Source organism: Bison bison, unplaced genomic scaffold, assembly GCF_000754665.1.
Source record: "Bison bison bison isolate TAMUID 2011002044 unplaced genomic scaffold, Bison_UMD1.0 scf7180017864243, whole genome shotgun sequence".
Classification (NCBI taxonomy): domain Eukaryota; kingdom Metazoa; phylum Chordata; class Mammalia; order Artiodactyla; family Bovidae; genus Bison; species Bison bison.
Window position 1 is genome coordinate 4,151,459 of NW_011494815.1, and position 15,347 is coordinate 4,166,805.

General features: G+C 38.4%; 1 protein-coding gene across 1 annotated transcript in view; it reads right to left on the bottom strand.

Annotated features, from left to right (window-relative positions):
• ZCCHC7 (zinc finger, CCHC domain containing 7) overlaps positions 1 to 15,347 on the bottom strand; it is a 258,840-nt gene that overhangs the window by 2,851 nt on the left and 240,642 nt on the right. Inside the window, exons 7-8 of the mRNA XM_010847094.1 lie at positions 7,201 to 7,296; positions 75 to 192 (exon numbers count right to left, since the gene is read on the bottom strand). Of these exons, the coding sequence (XP_010845396.1) occupies positions 75 to 192; positions 7,201 to 7,296 (214 nt within the window). The remainder of the gene's footprint in view (positions 1 to 74; positions 193 to 7,200; positions 7,297 to 15,347) is intronic.

Below are 15,347 nucleotides of genomic sequence, written 5' to 3' on the forward strand. Positions count from 1 at the left end.
AGAAGAAAAAAAAAGAAAGAAAGAAATTTAGGAACTATTGCAAAGGCAATTTAGGAAAAAGTCTAGTAACATACCTTTCACTTTTCGTTTTATTCTCTGATCTCTCTCCCGGATTTTGTATTTGTCATCATAGTAATAGATGAATGGAGATGTTGGAAAGGTCTGGTTAAACATTCGTCTTTCTGTACATTCCTGCAAATTGTATTTGAAATTATGATGTCATAAGGTCACACAGTTCAGATAACCATTTGGTAAGATTATGGAGCACTGTAATTAAGAGATGAGCCCTGCATCACTCATATGTACTATGGCTGCAGGATGTGGTTTGCTGGGACACTGGGAGGATCAACACTCGACTGTGCTTACATGCTAGTCTTTCAGGCTTGGGTTTTCTTCCTTTACTTCTTTACCTATGAAACCCTTCTGATCTTTTTAAAGTTTTTCCTGCCAACATTCTCACCCAGCAGTGCCTTGTTCCTCTGTTAGACGGTTTGTTTCATTTGAAATTATGTTTTATCAGTCCTTTGCATCTCTGTCTCTTCCAACAGCCTTCCTCCAAGTGCTTCTCCTTTTCTTCTTCTCATCACATTTACACTCTGATGTGGGGCTAAATTCTTAAACTTTTGCTCTTTTTCCTCCACACAAGTGGTTTTTGCAAGCTTATTTTAAGTCAACACCACTGCTCACAAGGGCAGTGATTCTTATAGTGGGGAGAAGGGTGGTGAGAAATGTTGGGCTGGATGAAGCACAAGCTGGAATCAAGATTGCTGGGAGAAATATTTATAACCTCAGACATGCAGATGACACCACCCTTATGGCAGAAAGAGAAGAACTAAAGAGCCTCTTGATGAAAGTGAAAGAGCAGAGTGAAAAAGTTGGCTTAAACCTCAAGATTCAGAAAACTAAGATCATGGCATCTGATCCCATCACTTCATGGCAAAGAGATGGGGAAACAAAGGAAACAGTGACAAACTTTATTTTTCTGGGCTCCAAAATCACTGCAGATGGTGACTACAGCCATGAAATTAAAAGATGCTTGCTCCTTAGAAGAAAAGTTATGACCAAACTAGACAGCATGTTAAAAAGCAGAGACATTATTTTGCCAACAAAGGTGCATCTAGTCAAAGCTATGGTTTTTCCAGTAGTCATGTATGGATGTGAGAGTTGGACTATAAAGCAAGCTGAGTGCCGAAGAATTGATGCTTTTGAACTGTGGTGTTGGAGAAGACTCTTGAAGAGTCCCTTGGACTGCAAGGAGATCTAACCAGTCCATCCTAAAGGAAATCAGTCCTGAATATTCACTGGAAGGACTGACGCTGAAGCTGAAATTCCAATACTTTGGCCACCTGATGCGAAGAACTGACTCACTGGAAAAGACCCTGATGCTGGGAAAGATTGAAGGCAGGAGAAGGGGACGACAGAGGATGAGATGGTTGGATGGCATCACCAACTCAATGGACATAAGTTTAAGTAAACTCCGGGAGCTGGCAATGGCAAAATGACAGGGAGGCCTGGCGTGCTGCAGTCCATCAGGTCTCAAAGAGTCAGACACGACTGAGCGACTGAACTGAACTGAGGGTAGTGGTGGGTTTGCCTAGCTTGAAAGTGCTCCTACGTGATTTTGAAGGAAACCTTTCTCCTCTTTGCTTCCCCTACTCATGAAAAGATCACTCCTCTCAACTTGCCCCACTCTCCTTACTCTGGTCTTCTGGTGGTTGCCAGTTCCCAAATCCACATCCTTGACCTGAGCCATGTCCCATGTAGTAGGCTTTGTTTAACCTGATCTGTGACAAAGATCCATTCAACTTGTTGCAAACCAAATAATGTCTTTCATTTGAAACAGGCTGGTCTCTGGAACCTTTCACTTCTGTCTTCTGCGATCTTGCCTAAAATTTACCATAAACATTCAGTACTTCTTCAGTTCAGTTGCTCAGTCGTGTCCAACTCTTTGAGACCCCATGGACTGAAGCACGCCGGGCCTCCTTGTCCATCACCAACTCCCGGAGTTTATTCAAACTCATGTTCATTCAGTCGGTGATGCCATCCAGCCATCTCATCCTCTGTTGTCCTCTTCTCTTTCCACTTTCAATCTTTCTCAACATCAGGGTCTTTTCAAATGAGTCAGTTCTTCGCATCAGGTGGCCAAAGTATTGGAATTTCAGCTTCAACGTCAGTCCTTCCAGTGAATATTCAGGACTGATTTCCTTTAGGATGGACTGGTTAGATCTCCTTGCAGTCCAAGGGACTCTCAAGAGTCTTCTCCAACACCACAGTTCAAAAGCATCAGTTCTTCAGTGCTCAGCTTTCTTTATAGTCCAACTCTCACATCCATACATGACTACTGGAAAAACCATAGCCTTGACTAGATGGACCTTTGTTGGCAAAGTAATGTCTCTGCTTTTTAATATACTGTCTAGGTTGTCAGTACTTCTTAGCTAGGTACTAAAGAAAAGTTAAAGTACAAGTAGCCCCTGCTTTTTAAAAGTTCGCTTTACACTGATTCACTTTTATGAAAGATATGTTTTCACTAACAGAAAGAACTATGAAGCCAATTTTCACCTTTATAAGAAAAGGTGAAAATGAAAATAGCCTTTAGCATCTTTTGCAGCAACCATTATACAGTGAGTATCCAGAGTAGCTTTTTCATACTGTTCATATTGCAAGGAGATCAAACCCGTCAATCCTAAAGGAAATCAATCCTGAATATTCATTGGAAAGACTGATGCTGAAGCTGAAACTCCAATACTTTGGCCACCTGATGCGAAGAACTGACTCACTGGAAAAGACCCTGATGCTAGGAAAGATTGAAGGCAGGAGGAGAAGGGGACAACAGAGGAAGAGATGGTTGGATGGCATCACCAACTTAATGGGCATGAGTTTGAGCAAGCTCTGGGAGCTGGTGATGGACATGGGGTGGCAAAGAGTTGGACACGACTGACTGAACTGAACTGACTGGGAGTAGCAAGAGTGGCACTATCAAGCTCCCTCCTCATAACCTACACTCAGCATCTCAGCATCAAGTCACCATAGCTTTGAACTGTGTCTGTGAGCACCTGTGTTTTATCTCCACTTATGTTTTGCAGTCATTAGAAAAATGTGTTATAAGGTAACTGCTTCTTTGCTTTACAGCTACTTTGGTTTAGGTAAGGTTTCACAGGAACACTCTACTTTAAGATAATAGAGGCTATCTGTATCTCTTAGCAAGAAAATATGTGAATTACCTGAATAGAATTTAGCTGATTTATCATAACTCTGTTATGATACACTCAAGTTGTAATTCTAAGACACTTGATCAAGCTGGCAGCCATACACTTAGAGACATAATTTGTAATTTAAAGAACTAGGAATTATTCTAAATACACACTAAAGTACAGAAAATAAAGTAATGGAAACCTATACCTAACCATGTAGCTTTATCAAATCAACATTTACCGTTAATTCAGTTCTCTTCCCACTAGGCATTAATGATAGAATTGAGATCTTCTGTGTAACTGTCCTTCCCACTTCCCATTTATCTCCTTTCCTTTCCAGAAGCTGCCATGGTCTTAAAGTTGGTGTCTACCATTCTCATGCTTTAATACTTTTACTATTAATTTACTATTAATAAATATGCCAATAAACAACATTATAAGTTTGAAGTGTTCAGATTTCATAAAAATGGTAACATTCTGTAAATATTTTGAAGTAGCTTTAGGTTATAATAGCTTCAAAAAATAAGTTGAGTAGTGTTCTTTTGGATTATCTCTCTGAATAAATGTTTGGTAAAACTTGACTACAAACCTACCTGGTTCTGGTATATTTTGGTGGGGAGAATTTTGATTATTAATTCAATCTTTTTAGTGGTATTGGTTCATGTAGGTTTGTTCTTCTTCAGTCATTTTGATTAGTTCATATTTTTCCATAGAGTTATTTATTTCATTTTTCAGATTTAACATTGAACTTTATTTTGGCCATGTGGCAAGCAGGATCTTAGTTCCCTGACTATGTATTGAACCTATGCTCCCTGCAGTAGAAGCACAGAGTCTTAACCACACAATGGGTAGGGAAGTCCCTAATGCTGAACTTCATGAAGTTTATACAGTATTCTCCTATAATTAAAAAATTGTACTGTATTTCAAGCTATTTACACTTTTCACCCATCGTTTATTTGTATCTTTTCCTTTACTTTGAGAAGCTTTTCCAGAAGTCTATCTCTTTTCTTTTGAAAAGAAAATGTTTTCAAAGAACCAGGTTTTGGTTTTGATGATGCTATTTAATCTCGTTTTCTATTTCAGTAATTTGGTTCATTATAATTTCTTTCTTCCAACTATCTTTAGATTTAACCTGCTGTTGAGTTTCTGACTCTTTTTGGGTATTGAAAGTTATAAGGCAAACCTACATGGTAACATAAAGAATTGCTTTTATAAATCTCTATCCACAGTGGCACCAAGTTTTCAGAATAAAGGATATCCATAAAAGATTTAGGTCTAAGATTCTGCTATAGTTTGAACATTTGTGTGTCCCCTCAACCCAATTCATGTGTTGAAATCTAAACCCCAAGGTGATGGCATTAGGAGGTGGACCCTTTGGGACTGTGATTAGATCATGAGGGTGGAACTCTTATAAAAGAGATTCACACAGAGCTCTCTATCCTTTTCTACCATGTGAGGACACAGCAAGAAAGTGAGGAAGCAGCCCTCACCAGACACTGATTCTGCACCATCATCTTGGTAAAAAATAAATTCTGGTGGTTTATAAGCCTACTCAGTCTATGGTAGCTTGTTTATAGCAGTCTGAATGGACTAAGACAGATTCTAATTGTAAAATATAAAGAGCAAATGAGAAGCCTCCCAGGCTCCTCTGTCCATGGGATTTCCCAGGCAAGAATACTGGAGTGGGTTGCCATTTCCTCCTCCAGGGGATCTTCTCAACCCAGGGATTGAACCTGTATCTCAAATGTCTTCTAAGCAAATCACGATTACAAAAAGGTATTAGTGCTCTCATACTACCAGCACCCCATTGATCCTGGAGTGATCTCCTTATACAATGACCACCATTTCCTATCAGTTTGCCTCATACCAAGCTGCTTATGATCATCCCTCCCTCCCCAGTTAAAGAGCGAGTGGAATTAGAGAAGGGAGCAGTCACATTTACCTTAGAGTATCTTTCACATGAAGAAGCTATTTATTAACATCTGTACAGCTGAATTTCTGAAACTGAAGGGGAGGCATCCTCAGACATCTGTTAACTACCTACCTACACAGTCTCCTATTTGGATCCTGTACAGTCTAGACTGATGTGGCTATACAGAGCTATACAGTACTACAAACATTTTCCAAAGCTACATGTAAATTATATTTTGATTATCCACATCACTGGTCCCCTCCATTAGCACAGACAATTGATAGTTGGCTATATAATTTATCTACTATTCTGGATTAGCCACACCACTGATCTTCTTCATTAGTGTGGATAATCTAGGGTTCTTCATCTATGGCAGTGATAAGGCTGCCAAATTTGCTTTATTGTAAATTAAAAATCATCTAAATCTAGATTTCAGGGATAAATTCCAAATGATTTTAATATATTTCCTATCTCCATTAACAGGAGTGACTAGTAAGCAGTATGTGTTCAACTATAATTGTTTTTCCTTAATTGAACAAACATAAATGCTAAAATTATAACCTTCTGCTTTAAAGAGGTAAGCAAGCATAAATGGTACATCTATGTGATTTGTATGGCAGTGGACTGCTTATGTGAAAATGTTCACTAAACAGTATTAGCAACATCTGAGTTTTGGCAACAAGGAACACAGAGCAGAAAAAGATCTGGAGATGATAACTTTCAAAAAAATTGAAAATTCTCTAACTAGGTTTTCAGTGTGAGCTCTATAAAAGTGAAGTTATATCAGTCACACAAGTACATCCACATTGTTGTGCAACTCATTATTATCCACCTCCTGAAATTTTCACCTTCCTAAACGGAAACTCTGTCCTCATTAAACACTAACTCCTCATTCCCCCTCCCCCATCCCTAGCACCTACAATGTAAGTCACATGGTTGTCAGTAGTACAGCAAAAATTACAACTAGGGGTCAGAACTCCATCCTAGCTTTCATATTCTATCCCTCACTCCATAGTCCTACTGCCCCAATAAGGAAGGAAACTATCATCTGTTGATGGACTCTGTCCCATGCTTTTTCTTCTCCAGACTTTTTTCTCTCTCTCCATATCGTAGAGCTCTACCCCCAAGGTCTGCACTGGTGAAGTGCCATGGTCAGAACTCAAGATGTGATCTGCAATACCACTCCATCCTACTGCTCATACCTCTAGCCATTTTGAGGACTCCCTACTTTTGTATGCTTTCCACTTCCTGTCATCAGATCTGATTTGGTATCAGTTTATTTTGGCTTCTAGGCTGTTAGAAGCCTATCTGGAGACTGGGGGTGTATTTCTCTGTACAGATTTTCTATTTCTTGTGCCACCGCCTTTCCTCCTCTTCCTCAAGATTCCCAGAATGTATGGACTGTGAATCGATTCTTACAGCATCCCATCTCTGCAATGAGCTACTGCTCATTCATACTTAATGAAGCAACTGGCTAGGAGACTCACTCCCACCTCACAGCAACAAGCTTCTGCTTTGACACCTCAGCATCTAGAACACAGGTTTGGCCCTTTCAGTTAGGGTTAGGAAATATGCAGGTGGGATAGGGAATCTGGCTATGTGTGGGGTGGGCAGGCTGGTTGACAAGGCAGTAGCCCTCTATCCTTCCACCAGCGAGTGTTGGGGTTTGCATGTGAGTGGTAAAGATTTAACTGAACACAGTACCAGGGAAAAGCAGAGATACTGGAGAACTATGTAGAAAATCTAAAATCACGATTCGGCTGGGTCAAAGTATTATCAATCCTTGAAATTCCTGAGAATTGTAAACTTATTAACTACTATATTTTGTCTGAATAATTCTATGAACTGTATTTGTTTTAGACTAACCTGCATGTATATTTAAAACAAATATAGGAATGTGCTCTGTCAGATCTATTACTCTGGTAGGGATGGAAGAATCAGTTGAAATCAGTTTAAAATATATTTAGGTCTTACCTCAAGATATTAGTTTATATACAAAAAAAGTAAGTGTTTAGAATTATTCTTTTCAAGTTCACCTTTCAGCAACCACTCCTGAGCAACAGAATGCTTTATGTCCAAATTACCACTTAAACTCACATGTCCATAATGGCCTTCTTGCCCACAGTTGTAGCAATACACCAAGGTTGATTGTCCAAAAGGGGTCTTTGGCTTTTTGGGTGGTCCAGGTTTGGTCTGAAAAATGAATATTTGTGAAGATTTAGTGAATGTCAGAAGGAAACTAAAACCTCACACTTTCCAAAAGAACTTCTTTTAGGTAAAAGATTCCTTAGAAACACTGCCTCTTATAGTTTAGTGTGGAGAACCCATATTCAGATGGTTCTGTGTGATTAAAGTGTGTAACATGATAACAATTCTTTTATTCTTAACATCAACATGTGCTTTCCTCAACCTCCTCACTCCTCAATTCCATTCGGTGTTGTGGCCAATACTGTGACTGTGTTATGTATTAGGTATCTCAGATAAAGGAGAATAAAAGCCTAGTAGAATGTGACAGAATACAAACAGTTGGGTTTAGTTGATTAGTCATGTCCGACTCTTTGTGACCCCGTGGACTTTAGTCTGCCAGGCTCCTCTGTACATGGGATTCTCCAGGCAAGAATACTGAGTGGGTTGCATTTCCTTCTCCAGGGGATCTTCCTGACCCAGGAATATAAATAGATAATGGCAAACAATGTAAACATAGTGATAGAAGCATGTACAAAGTATTAATGGACTGACAAAAGGGATCCATTATTGGATGGGATGAGGAACTCAGGTAAAGCTTCCCTTGAAATATAAAATTTAAATTTACTCTTAAAGAATTAGGCATATATCAAATGGAAAATTTTAGGTAGAGGGTAAGGAGAAATTAGAGAAGGCAATGGCACCCCACTCCAGTACTCTTGCCTGGAAAATCCCATGGACAGAGGAGCCTGGTAGGCTGCAGTCCATGGGGTCGCACAGAGTCAGACACGACTGAAGCAACTTAGCAGCAGCAGCAGCAAGGAGAAATTAGGATGCTTTTCAGGTTTCTAACTTGGGGGAACTGGTGAGTAGTAGTGTCAACAACTGATTCAGAAAAGGTAGTAAAAGAGAGCAGAGTCAATTTAGAGGGAAAGATGATGAAGTCTGTTTTGGATGCTGAGCATCTAGATTGAGACAGATGTCCACCAGGAGGTTATCTGTTTTAAGATAAGGTTTAGGAAACATGTCTGAGTTAAAGATTAGATCTGAAAGTAAGCTACACAACAGCTGAGGCTGAAATGACCAGAGTGTTCAGAATCACCACAGCCAGTTGAACAGCAGTGAGCTAAAGATGGAACCCCTGAGCACAGCAACATGTAAAGGACGGGCAGAAAAGCCTATGACATAGACAAAGGAGGAGAGGTTAAAGAACGCAGAGCCACAGAGAAAATAGTCATATACCTTAGAGTAGTTCCAAGACGGATGAACTGATCTATGATGTCGAATATAGCAGAGAGGCCTAGTGAGATTAGAACTGAGAAACACCCATGAGACTTGTCATTGTTTATGGATAATCTCATTGTGAGAACTCTGGAATCTGTGGGAAGGTAGAGAGAATAGCAGGCAATGGGTTGAAGAGTGAAGAAGATGCACTCAAAGGTGGTAGAACTACAAAGAAGAGCAAGGAAATGATGACCGACAAAAGTGGTGATTACTTCCTGTGGGGAGAGAATAGAGCACAGAGGGTTTCAGGGTAGTGGTAATTTTCTATTTTTGAACACACTGGTGTCATATAACTTGAATGGAAGTTATATAACTAATTACTGTACACATATGTTTGATGTACTTTTCAGGACATATATTACATTTCATAATAAAAAATGTCTAAAAAATGAATGGGAGTTGAAGAAACGTGGAGAGTAGCTGAAAGTCACTCAGTTGTGTCCTACTCTTTGCGATCCCATGGACTCCATGGAATTCTCCAGGCCAGAACACTGAAGTGGGTAGCCTTTCCCCTCTCCAGGAGATCTTCCCAACCCAGGGATCCAACCCAGGTCTCCCACATTGGAGGTGGATTCTTTACCAACTGAGCCAAAAGGGAAGCCCGAACAGTAGGTATATATTGCTTTATGAAGGATATATAAGAAGGGGCAAAATAAGATCAGTAAGGACCAAGGGAGAGGATTTGGCAGAATTTGTTGCTAGAATGGAAGAGATTTGAACATGTGAGAAAGCTAGTAGAGATGGAGAAGTTGAAGACACAGAGAAGGGATGGAGAGAGCAAAACTCCTGAAAAGGCAGGGGCTTTAAATAGGGGAAAAAACTAATTCTCCTCATATTTTTGGAGATTGGATGGATGAGAATAAACTTGAATAAGTTTATTTCTTGTATTCTTTATTGGGTGCCAACAAAAGAGTGCCAACTAATTTTGTTATTTAATGTGCCAAATAGATAGATTGTGGATGTTTTATTTTCTTGATATATGAAAATAAACTATAGGTTATAAAAGTAACCTTCTTCAAACAACTTTACTTTTAGCTCCTGTTTCCTAAAATGAAAAACTGGAGGATGACAGTAACCTGAAAGATGCTTTCTACTGAAAATACAAAACGGAATTTACAACTTCAGCTATTACAAATTGGGATATAATCAAAAACACAACCAACAAATACATCCTTCAATAAAAAATGGGGATCATGAATTGAGACTAGCAAAAAGCCATTACATACAGTTTTAACAGGCATGCATAGAAGCACGTACCACTCATGCTCAGTGGCCTACAAATCTGTTCAGGTAGCAGAGTGCTAGGAAGACATGAAGTTAGTAAGGAGAAATAATTTTTCCATCTAAAAGATATTATGTGATGTGACAAAAAATTTGCAACCATAAGCACATAATGGTTTAAGGGAAAGAAATAAAACCCAAAGAGATGGTACCATGGATGTGAAGGCAGAATGGAGAAGTTGTCAAACACCACTGATGAATCATATATAACAAAGACTACAAAATCCATTAGACATGGCAGCCAGGAAGTTGTTGACAACTGGTGTGAGCAGTTTCATTTGAGAGGCAGAGGCACCAGCCAGATTGTAAGGGGTTTATTACAAGTAGGAAGATGCTGAAGAACAGAATATAGATGACTTTTTCAAGAAACCACATTGTGTATGAGAAAAGAGGGGGACGAGCAGAGCAAAATCTAAGTCCAAGGATGCCTCCATAGTGACAATTATCAGCGTGCAAGGCACGTGGCATGAGCATCTGTATATACTTTCCTTAAACCACCCAAAAGACAATTACTGAGTGCCTAATACATGCCAGATATTGCTCTAAGATTAACTAGTGGCCAAGAGAAAAATCAAATAAATAACCTAACTTTACACTTAACGTGGGCTGCCGCCTATGGAGTCGGACATGACTGAAGCGACTTAGCAGCAGCAGCACACCTAACGCAACTAGAAAAAGAAGAAATGAAGAACCCCACGGTTAGTAGAAGGAAAGAAATCATAAAAATTAGGGCAGAAATAAATGAAAAAGAAACAAAGGAGACTACAGCAAAAATTAACAAAACTGGTTCTTTGAGAAGATAAATAGACAAACCATTAGCCAGACTCATCAAGGAAAAAAGGGAGAAGAATCAAACCAATAAAATTAGAAATGAAAATGGAGAAATCACAACAGACAACATAGAAATATAAAGGATCATAAGAAACTATATCAGCAATTATATGACAATAAAATGGACAACTTGGAAGAAATGGACGAATTCTTAGAAAAGTATAACCTTCCAAAATTGAACCAGGAAGAAACAGAAAATCTTAACAGACCCATCACAAGCATGGAAATTGAAACTGTAATCAAAAATGTTCCAACAAACAAAAGCCCAGGACCAGATGGCTTCACAGGTGAATTCTACCAAAAATTTAGAGAAAAGCTAACACCTATCCTACTTACTCTTCCAGAAAATTGCAGAGGAAAGTAAAATCCCAGACTCATTCTATGAGGCCACCATCACCCGAATACCAAAACCAGACAAAGATGCCACAAAAGAGAGAAAACTACATGCCAATATCACTGATGAACATAGACGCAAAAATCCTTAACAAAATTCTAGCAAACAGAATCCAACAACATATTAAAAAGATCATACATCATGACCAAATGGGCTTTATCCCAGGGATGCAAGGATTCTTCAATATTCACAAATCAATCAATGTGATACACCACATTAACAAATTTAAAGATAAAAACCACATGATTATTTCAATAGATGCAGAGAAAGCCTTTGACAAAATTCAGCACCCATTTATGATCAAAACTCTCTAGAAAGCAGGCATAGAAGGAAAATAACTCAACATAATAAAAGCCATAAAAGATAAACCCACAGCAAACATTATCCTCAATGGTGAAAAATTGAAAGCATTTCCCCTAAAGTCAGGAACAAGACAAGGGTGCTCACTCTCACTACTACTATTCAACACAGTTTTGTAAGTTTTAGCCACAGCAATCAGAGAAGAAAAAGAAATAAAAGGAACCCAGACTGGAAAGAAGTAAAACTCTCACTGTTTGCAGATGACATGATCCTCTACATATAAAACCCTAAAAATGCCACCAGAAAATTATTAGAGCTAATCAATGAATATAGTAAAGCTGCAATATATAAAATGAATACACAGAAATCCCTTGCATTTCTATACACTAACAATGAGAAAACAGAAAGAGAATTAAAAAAACCATCCCATTCACTATTGCGACAAAAAGAATAAAATACTTAGGAATAAATCTACCTAAAGAAACAAAAGACCTATATATATAATACTATAAATCACTGATGAAAGACACCAAAGAGGACACAAATAGATGGAGAAATATACCATGTTCATGGATTGGAAGAATCAATATAGTGAAAATGAGTATACTACCCAAAGCAATCTATAGATTCAATGCAATCCCTATCAAGTTACCAATGGTATTTTCCCAGAACTAGAACAAATAATTTCACAATATGTATGGAAATACAAAACCCTCGAATAACCAAAGCAATCTTGAGAAAGAAGAATGGAAGTGGAGGAATCAACCTGCCTGGCTTTAGACTATACTACAAAGATACAGTCATCAAGACAGTATGGTATTGGCACAAAGACAAAAATATAGATCAATGGAACAAAATAGAAAGCCCAGAGATAAATCCACACATCTATGGACATCTTATCTTTGACAAAGGAGGCAAAAATATACAACGGAAAAAAGACAATCTCTTTAACAAATGGTGCTGGGAAAACTGGTCAACCACCTATAAAAGAATGAAACTAGAACACTTTCTAACACCATACACAAAAATAAACTCGAAATCGATTAAAGATCTAAATGTAAGACCAGAAACTATAAAACTCCTAGAGGAAAATGTAGGCAAAACATTCTCTGACATAAATCACAAGCAAGATCCTCTATGACCCACCTCCCAGAGTAATGGAAATAAAAACAAAAATAAACAAATGGGATCTAATTAAACTTAAAAGCTTTTGCACAACGAAGGAAACTACAAGCAAGGTGAAAAGACAGCCTTCAGAGTCTGGAGAAGATAATAGCAAATGAAGCAACTGACAAAGAATTAATCTCAAAAAATAAACAAACAGTTCATGTAGCTCAATATTAGAAAAATAAATGACCCAATCAAAAAATGGACCAAAGAACTAAACAGACATTTCTCCAAGAAGACATATAGATGGCTAACAAACACATGAAAAAATGCTCAATATCACTTGTCATCAGAGAAATTAAAATCAAAACCACAATGAGGTACCATCTCATGCCGGTCAGAATGGCTGCTATCAAAAAGTCTACAAACAAAAATGCTGGAGAGGGTGTGGAGAAAAGGGAACCCTCTTACACTTGTTGGTGGGAATCCAAACTAGTACAGCCACTATGGAGAACAGTGTGGAGATTCCTTAAAAAACTGGAAATAGAACTGCCAATATGACCTAGCAATCCCACTGTTGGGCATACACACTGAGGAAATCAGAATTGAAAGAGACATGTGTACCCCAATGTTCATTGCAGCACTGTTCACAATAGCTAGGCTATGGAAGCAACCTAGATGTGCATCAGCAGCTGAATGGATAAGAAAGTTGTGGTACATACACACAATGGATTATTACTCAGCTATTAAAAAGAACACGTTTTAATCAGTTCTAATGAGGTGGATGAAACTGGAGCCTATTATACAGAGTAAAGTAAGTCAGAAAGAAAAACACCATAGTATATTAATGCATATATATGGAATTTAGAAAGATGGCAATGATGACCCTATATGTGAGACAGCAAAAAAGACACAGATATCAAGAACAGACTTTTGGACTCTGTGGGAGAAGGCGAGGGTGGGATGATTTGAGAGAATAGCACTGAAACATGTATATTACCATATGTGAAACAGATCACCAGTCCAAGTTTGATGCATTAAACAGGGCACTCAAGGCTGGTGCACTGGGACAACCCAGAGGAATGGGATAGGGAGGGAGGTGGGAGGGGGTTTCGGGATGGGGGATACATGTACACCCATGCTGATTCATGTCAATGTATGGCAAAAACCAGCACAATACTGTAACGTAATTAGCCTCCAATTAAAATAAATAATTTTTTTTTTTTAAAGAGTAGCTAATAGAGCAGTGAGCAAGACAAAAATTGCTACTCGCATCTCCAGTGGTGAAAGACAGATAAAACCAAGAATACACATTCATGGACAGTATCAGATAGTAATAAATGGTATATAGGCAATTAAAATGTTATGTAAATAAGTCATTGGTGGTGACTCAGATTGAGTATGGGGGACCTCATACTGAGAAGGTCATTTCTCATAATAACCCCACCAACTATGTGATGACTGGGGAAATAGCATTTTAGGCATAAGGCATGGGAATAGGTAGTGCAAAGTCCTGAGGTGAGCATAAGCTTGCTATATTTGAGTATCTGAAAACTATCTATAACTTGGAAGTGTGATAGATGAAGGAAAATTGGAAGAAAAGGAGGTTCTAGAGGTGAAAAGGGACCAGATCATAAATGAGGGTGAAAAGCGTTGGATTTAAGTGGCACGGGAAGCTAGTGTGAAGCTAATGGTAGGTACTCAACAGCTAACTGGTGACTGTTAGCACAAACTATAACCAATGATAGCATAATCCATCCCCCAAATAATAAATGTTCTCTGGAAAACTTATCTATGTTTAAAAGTTTCTCTGTGTCTGTGTAGATACATGACAATTTATCTCTGAGCCAAGATTTCTAGATTCATTCATGAGAAGGAAAATACTCTCACTTATATTTATTTCACTGAGTAAAGGTTCCATTGGTTCAAATCCTATGCAAAAGGATAAGGAAGTAATTATGAGGGGAGTTGATGAGAACCAAATTAGCAAGTATATCCAGACATTGGAACTTGACTTGACTGGTATGGATACAAGCAGGGACTTCCTCATATGCAGGGGCACCTGTACCCCTCACAGTACTTCTGGCTTCTCCCTGGGAGTACAGAACACAAAGAAAGTCACACTACAACACAACTCATCAGTGGTTCATTCCTGTCACTTCCTCTGTAGAGGCCACAGTGCTCTGGATCCCCTTTTCCTATGTCACCCTTTAATATACTAAACTGGTTTTTCATTATTATCTGCCTCCCCATTCCTAGAGTGCGAGGTGCTAAGGACAGACATCTTCATCTAGTCCACTCTGCATCCCTATGCCAAGATTCTAGAGTAAGTGTTGGCAAACCATGGCTGGCAGGCCAAATCCGGCTCACTGCCTGTTGTGTATGGCCCAAGAATGATTTTAACATTTTAAAACGGTCTGGCACTTTTAAACCACTGGGAGTGGTTAAGACTCCGTGCTTCCACTGCAGGGGACACGGGTTTGATCCCTGGTTGGGGAATGAAGATCTCCCATGCTGCATGGTACAGCCAAAAATAATAATACATTTATTAAATGCATTATTAAATAAATAATACATTTTGATGGCCTCTCAGATTTGTATACATATATCCAAACTGATCAAACTGTACACTTTATAAATATGTGATGGTTACTGAAATTTAATTATACTTCAGTGAAGTTTTGAAAGAAATAAAATATTAGAAAGGGATAATATTAAATCCATTTTAGGACAGAGGTCTGTAATAAAAAACACATTTTTAGAATAGAAAAAATTAACAGTTTAAAAATCTTTTTTTTTCATGTATCATGTCCTCTTTTTTTTATTTTTTTATTAAATATTTTGTAAGGTGTGAAAATTATAC